Source organism: Lactuca saligna, chromosome 2 (assembly GCF_052625555.1).
Source record: "Lactuca saligna cultivar CGN05327 chromosome 2, ASM5262555v1, whole genome shotgun sequence".
NCBI classification, from domain to species: domain Eukaryota; kingdom Viridiplantae; phylum Streptophyta; class Magnoliopsida; order Asterales; family Asteraceae; genus Lactuca; species Lactuca saligna.
Window position 1 is genome coordinate 163,310,732 of NC_136418.1, and position 7,439 is coordinate 163,318,170.

The 7,439-nt window shown below is 32.0% G+C and overlaps 1 protein-coding gene across 1 annotated transcript; it reads right to left on the reverse strand.

Moving 5' to 3' along the window:
* Positions 1–1,874: 1,874 nt before the first annotated feature.
* LOC145032502 (uncharacterized) lies at positions 1,875–5,121 on the reverse strand. The gene is made up of 9 exons (XM_078981329.1): positions 4,979–5,121; positions 4,437–4,680; positions 4,120–4,327; positions 3,788–4,024; positions 3,450–3,693; positions 3,244–3,348; positions 2,983–3,165; positions 2,705–2,906; positions 1,875–2,604 (listed from the first exon to the last, which is right to left on the reverse strand). Exons 2-9 carry the CDS (start codon positions 4,651–4,653, stop codon positions 2,117–2,119), a joined length of 1,884 nt encoding a protein of 627 aa, XP_078837455.1. The 5' UTR covers positions 4,654–4,680; positions 4,979–5,121; the 3' UTR covers positions 1,875–2,116.
* Between the last annotated feature and the right edge of the window lie 2,318 nt (positions 5,122–7,439).

A 7,439-nucleotide genomic window follows, 5' to 3' on the forward strand; every position in this document is an offset into this window, starting at 1 on the left:
AGCAAACAACATCGCTAAAACTTAAAACATGACATCCATTTACGATTAATTAGAAAAAATGGAGAGTCTCAAATGCAGTTAATGAAAATAAGATAAATAATGATGAACATACCTCATATGCGTTTTCGATCGTGGAATCGACAAATCTAGAAGTGTGAGGAAGGGATGCATCCCCAATGTTATATACATATAGAAGATTAAATGAAAATTTTGAACGAATTTGGAGGGATGTCAAGAGAAATGAATAACTTGAACCGATTTTTTAGAGAAAAGATTAATGATGCACTTTAAGATTTTTTGGTGCAAATTGTTTTTTGCTGCTGTATAGGAAACCGCACTAATAAATGTTTTTAATGGTGTGGTTTATTGGTTTATTGATGCGAAAATAAACTTTTTGTGTTTTAATGATGGAGTTTTATGTTACAACCGGACTTAAAAAAATCTCATAACACTATTAAATACGTTTTGTGCTAGTGATTTGGCCTCAAACTACATAATATCGTTTTTAAATTTATATATACTTTAAATATTATTCCTATATGTGTGATTGTGGATCCGACAACCAAAACAATATTGAATTTAAGTTTAATTAAGTAGAATTTAGGTGAGAGCTTGTATAGTAATTCAAAGTTAAAAAAACATATGAATTTGCATTAATATGGATCAAAATTTAAATAACCAAACAATTTAAATGCAATGTTTCATTTTGCTTAGTTGTGAAAATTGATTCACCTTTAACCCTACAACCGCTAGGCAAACTTAGTTGTGAAGATTGATTCACCTTTAATTTGGACCAGAATTTAAATAACCAAACAATTTAAATGCAATGTTTCATTTTGCTTAGTTGTGAAAATTGATTCACCTTTAACCCTACAACCGCTAGGCAGACCATGGGGTCTTGCTCTGTCATGTTCGCTGCTAGCCATTTTTATCATTGCTTTTTCCGCTTAGCCTTATTGGCATTTTTAGGTTAAACAAATTATATTTATTTTTCTTTAAACCCCTATAACTTGTATCATTGCAGTGAAGCATTTAACGACAAAAATAATAAAAATCTCTCTCGTGTTTGCCGTGAACATGGCTGATAATCCTGATCATATAAGCCACATAAATTGATTGTGTCTTGTTTGTTGTTTTGCATTTATTACTCCGTTGAAGAAATCATTTATCAATTGTTAAAGTGTTTAAACCCTAACGGTTTCATCAATATAAGTGTTTATTTTGAATTTTTTTTATGTCCAATAGTAATATTTGATTTCAGTAAAAATTTCCTACCACCGGTCTTTGGAGGATCCAAGTTGTATCCGGTGGTTTGGATTTATCCTATCTAGAATTTTAGTAATCGAATTAAAAGTTATTTAAATTATTTTCCAAATAAAAAAGTATATGTATTCGTATCCGTATCCGTATCTTGGTGCTTGCAATTTACTCGCAAGTCATAATGAGTCACTTTTTCTTTATTCTTCAAATCGCATGAGAAGTTGTATTTATATATCTATATTCTATATTATCTAATAAATGAAGATAACTTTGCGCCAAATGTCACATTTCTAAAGACATTATCTTTACATTACAGTGTATTACAACTCTCACTTTTTCTTTATTTAACTATATATTCAAATTCAAGTTTATTTAAAATGATTAAATGGTTTAAATGATAATAATGCCTAAAAATCGGACAATCCCTTAATATCTTTCCTCTCATATTTTAAGGAATTAGTGATTATACTAAGGATGTTTAAGAAAATAACGAAATTAAAAAATTAAGGATATATAAGCAGTTTTAAAAATTAAAATAAAATTTCCAAATATATTAAAAAACTATGGAAGAAACCCCGTTTTGCGGGGTTGGAAACGCCAAAGAAATGGACACTCTACAACTTTTTATCGAATCAACAAAAAAAAATGATAAATACATTAACAAAAATGAAACAAATCAAGAAACGATTAAATGATATCTTGTATAAAAAAATAAATAAAAAAAAAAAAAAAAAAATGTATACACAATATTAGAAGGAGTCAAGGGCCAAGGGGAATGGGCTATAAACTAACAAAAAAATTAGTAATAACATAAAGTTACACACACCTTATAAGTCCAATCCTTGATATATATCTTCTAAATTTGCTTGGTTGGTTTGGTTGTAAGCCCATATCTGAATGGATACAACGGATCATAATGCGAATCACCAACATTCATTGGGAGCTGATCAACAGTCTTGAACCAAGTATGTGCTAGTTTGCCCGTAAAACCATAATCACCATACAGAACATCGGTGACACCTTGGCCTTCAGTCCCTGGAAGCCATGCAGCCACCAAAGCATCCATGATAGGAACATAAGGTTCGATCACAACAGGTCTACCTGAGATTAGGACAACAACACACTTCACCAATACACACACGTTCATGATGGTTGTGGGCCCAGGTTCTGGTATCGTTAGATTCTGGCTGTCTCCAACTGACTCCGAGTATGGGAACTCACCCGTTACCACAATGGCGTATGAAAAGTTGTTTGACTTGATAAAATCAGGAGTCGGGTTCTCTACATACAAGACTTGGGTTGTAGGGTCAACTATCTTTTTCACGGCAGATAAAATTGTCGTACCTATTATTTATTTCCATCAGGAAAAATAGTTACTTTCATGTAGCTTATTAAACTTAATACACATATAGAAAAAAGATGGCAACACAGATTGCATATATACCTCTTGTTATATTGCCACTTTTCCCACGCCATTCAATGGTCCAACCACCACACTGATTACCAATATCATCAGCATGGGTGCCCACTACCAAAATTTTAGTCGACATTTTTGGAAGAGGAAGCATTGGTTGGTTGACAAATTTACCGTTCTTTAGCAAGACTAAAGATTTCCTTACTGCCTCCCTAGCCAAATCTCGGTGATCCTATCCAAAAAATAAAATCATACTGTATTATCGATTGGTAATTAAAGTCTTCCTTCCAAAAAACGATGATTCCAACCTGCTCTCCAAGATATTTGGCCATGCTTAGATCTGTGAATGGGTTCTCAAACAGACCCATTACAAACTTGACGCGTAGAATCCTCTTTACTGCATCATCAATCCGATTGATTGGGATGAAATTATTCTTCACAAGGAAAGTCATCTCATTGATGAATTCAGTGTAGTTGGAGCCAATCATCGCCTGCAAAACTTTTGACTAAATAAAACAAAAAAGACAAAAGGTCTAAACTTATGTTTGCGTATTCATTATTCAACCCACCATGTCTATGCCAGCCGTAATGCTTTGTTGAACGGACCAAGTGTAATTAGCATGAGGCGGATCTGTCAGCCGGTCAATACCCATAAAATCTGAGATCACAAATCCCTACAAAACATCCAATAAAAAATGAAAACGTCTCTATGTATATGAAACCAAGATCTTAAAAAGAATAGGAGAAATTACTAAAAGACGAGTTTTGTAATTACTCTGAATTTGAGAGTGTTCTTTAGAAATCCAGTTATAAGTGGAACATTTCTATGCATTTTGACTCCATTCCAGCTTGAGTAAGAAATCATGATGGTTGTAACACCCTTCCGTACTGCATCAACGTATGGTGGCATATGAATGCTCAATAAACCATGGAAGTTTATGACTGTATTGTTCTCATTGATGCCTCTTGTCGTTCCACCATCACCCACGTAGTGTTTAGCGCAAGAGGCAATCTTTTCTCTGTAAAATAAAAAATCATAAACCCAATTAACCCACGAAATTAACGCTAGAAATAATCCTAGGGGGATCGAGCTTCTGATTAATCAATACTTACTGTCCGCCAACAAAAGGAACACCTAATCGACCATCGCTAGGAATGCTTCCTTGAAGTCCAGGTATGATCTCAGTCATGGCTCGAACAATATTAGGATCTTCACTAAAGCTCTCGAAGCAACGACCCCATCTTGGATCTCTACATACCGCAACACAAGGTGCAAAGGCATAGTTGATGCCAGTTGCTCGAACTTCAAGGGCAGTCGCAACTCCAATTTTCTTCACCAATTCAACGTCCCTATTCCACATGCCAAAAAGAAATCCCATTATTAAAGAAAAAAAAAAACTGTTTAAAAAGGATTCAAACGTTAAACAAAACAAACTTCCACTTGCCTAGTTACTCCAAGGCCAATATTATGTGGGAAAATAGTGGCATTGTAAACTCTACTATTGCCATGGACAGCATCAATTCCATACATAAGGGGAATACCCAAACGAGAAGACAATGATCCTCTTTGGAAATTGTTGATCATGTTAATCCATGCCTGCGGACTCGATGGGTCTTGAGATGAAGGGATCGCTGCATTGGTCAATAAACTCCCTACGGAAGATCCAAGACTCGTTAAAAAAAAATAAAAACAAAACCTTTAAATGGATTTTTAAAGTATTTAACACGAAAAAATATAGGACTAATTGATTTTGAAATTTACCTATTGAGTAATTCTGCAATACTTGTTGTGTTGCTACACGACTATCAATCTGTGTCATTTGACCGATCTTTTCTTCCAAAGTCATCCTGTTCATCAAGTCCCTTATTCGAACACCTAATGGTTGTTTCGGATCTTTGTATTTTATGTCGGATTCATCAACGGTAGCCCAAGTATGTATTGCCAGAATTGCAAAAACACACAAAAAAAGTTTCGCCATTACTTATCAACTTCAATCATATATACACTGCAATTGTTGATAAACACAATAAACACTTGATCGTAGTTGAAAATTTAACTTAAAGGAACAAACTGGACGAATAATTTGTTAGACACAAGGACCTCTTTGTCCGCCATTGATATGTAATCCATTTAACACGACCAAGCAGTTTGTATCATAATCAAAATCCAAAACAAGAACCAATATATATGCAATCAAAACACTGCTAATAATCATAAACCATTCGTAACAGAATGCACAAACATTTACCCATTTGAAAGATTGTACGTCAAAGAGAAATAAAAATAGAATGCGTGGAACTTACATGAATGGATGGAGTGGAACTCATTGGACAAGAGTAGGTGATATTTATAGACGAGTGAAAATTAAAAAAAGCAAACCCATTTAACATAACTTTAACTATTGCCATCAAACCATTTCTCAGATTACTTAATTTTATTTTTTTCCTTATCACTTCACTTAATACATGATTACGAAACGGAAGTGCTATGCATATATAGGTATTTTCAATTTTGGGCATTTTTGCTATTTTGAGCATTTTTGCTATTTAGTTTGTTACCGTGTAGTTTTTGAGGTGGATGGAGTCGCCTTCAAGGTCGTGGACCACTTCAATTGACATATCGACATGGGAAATTAGATGACCCTTTCATTTTGGAGATATTTCCTTATTTAAACCGTTATTGGAAACTATGCACAATAAAAACTTTAGTGGCCATTTAAAACTCAAAGATAAAAATTGGTTGGACTATAATGATATTATTATATAACTCCTTATTTTTGAGGTTATTTAAAGACCTAAAAAATTTTATGGTCTTTTGAGTTTAAACCAAAAGCTTTTTTTACCAAAAAACAACATAAAACTTTTTCAATCTTCTTTTCATTTTGCCCTGTTATCCGTTTACTAAGTCACGGTTGGGTAATAAATTTATTTTTCCGGAAAAAACCATCACCCTTTTCTAAAAAAAAAACATCCTTTTTTAAATTTAGGGAGACTTGTTTTTGCTTATAATTATCATATTCTTATTTTTGTTGCTGGTTATGATATTTTTGATGGTGAAAAATATATTCACCTTGTTAAAATGATAAAGATGGATATTCCATTTTATATGTGATTGTTTCATCCAATAAAAGCATATCTCCCTATTATTCTAATAAAAGAATATGTTTATTCTTTTTTTATTATATATCATCCTATTACGTCTCTTAATTATATCATGTCATTTGTCAATCTATTGATTTTTCATTTTAAATTTTAAAATTTTCATTCTAATTAAATTAAATTAAGAACATTAAAATTAAAATTAAAATAAAGTTAATACAGATTATAAGATCATATATTTATTTAAATCAACGATTATAACTTTATATAATAGAAAAATACCTCTTAATTATTAATTTATTTAAAATAATTGATTAATAATTTTGAATTTTTACTATAAAATTTTAATTTTATTTTATAATTGTGGTTCTCACAAGTTATCAACTAGTGTATGATAAAGAATCACGACATATTTTTTAACGATAGAAGAAAAGATTATTTATGTATGGAGTGGACCAAACCAATGATACATCAAATGATGACTAAACGGAACATTTTTACTTATAAGAAAAAGGTTACTCTTATTTTTGTTTCACAACTAATATGGTATAATAATAATAATAATAATAATAATAATAATAATAATAATAATAATAAGTTATTCTATTCATCCCGCATTGAATTTCTTATTAAAGCAAATAAGAGATAATGTAAAAAATATATTATTATGTATGATTTTTTAAGACCTAGGACATCAATATTATGAACAATGAAGGTTAGTAGTCTATTTGGTATGATTTCATTGGTGTCTTTGTCTTTTAAAAGAACATTTACTCGATCTCTTTTATTCTTTGAATCCTCTATTTAGTAACGAATGCTATTGAAAATAGTAACTGTGAACGATTGCTTGAGGTGGATTGATCAAGAAGAGCAGAGAATCGGCATGGCCGAATATTGGAGCCATGTATTCCATGCATGTTTCAAATGGGTAACCTACCTAGTGCAAACATACCTGGTTTGAATTCTTTGCATTTATAGCGAAACAAAGTCTCGTGTAATTACCTTACCTAATGCACCCAATTGGTCGATTTGAGTTCCTCACGATTATAAGACAAACAAACTCTCACGTATCAAATCAGTTACCTACTAGTGGACCCAACTGCCAATATAGGAATTTTGAGTTCCTAAGTCTCGTCTTGTTGTCCTCTATATATATCCAATATACGTCCTAATGTTGTGTTCGTTTTTAGAAATAACTTTTTTTTAGCCCAAGCATACTCCTTTCATATTCTTTGTCTACCTTCATTAATTCTCATCTCTCATTTACTTTCCGTGTCTTTCTTTCTCTTTCCCCCAAAACAATCACCAGCCAATTACCATTAGTGTTCTTCAAGATTTTATTTTCATGTTTGAAGTAGGCTCTTTCTTTAGCTTTATATAAATCATTTTTAGCTTGTTTGGATTTTCAGGTTTTGATGTCGTTAATGTAGGTAATATATTTTGGTTTAGTTAATTCCCCTACTCTTCTTCATCCAACTTAATAAAGCAAGAATCTTAAATTGGATGTTTCTTTCTATCTAGCTTATTTTTTGCTTTCTTGTACTGTGCTTTTTTTCATTTACGTGCCCTAATGTCTTTCTTTTTACCATATTCATGCAATCTTGTTGCATGTGGATTTTGATTTGCGTGCCCTATTGGAACTTGTGTGGCTTCATCTTTAACATCT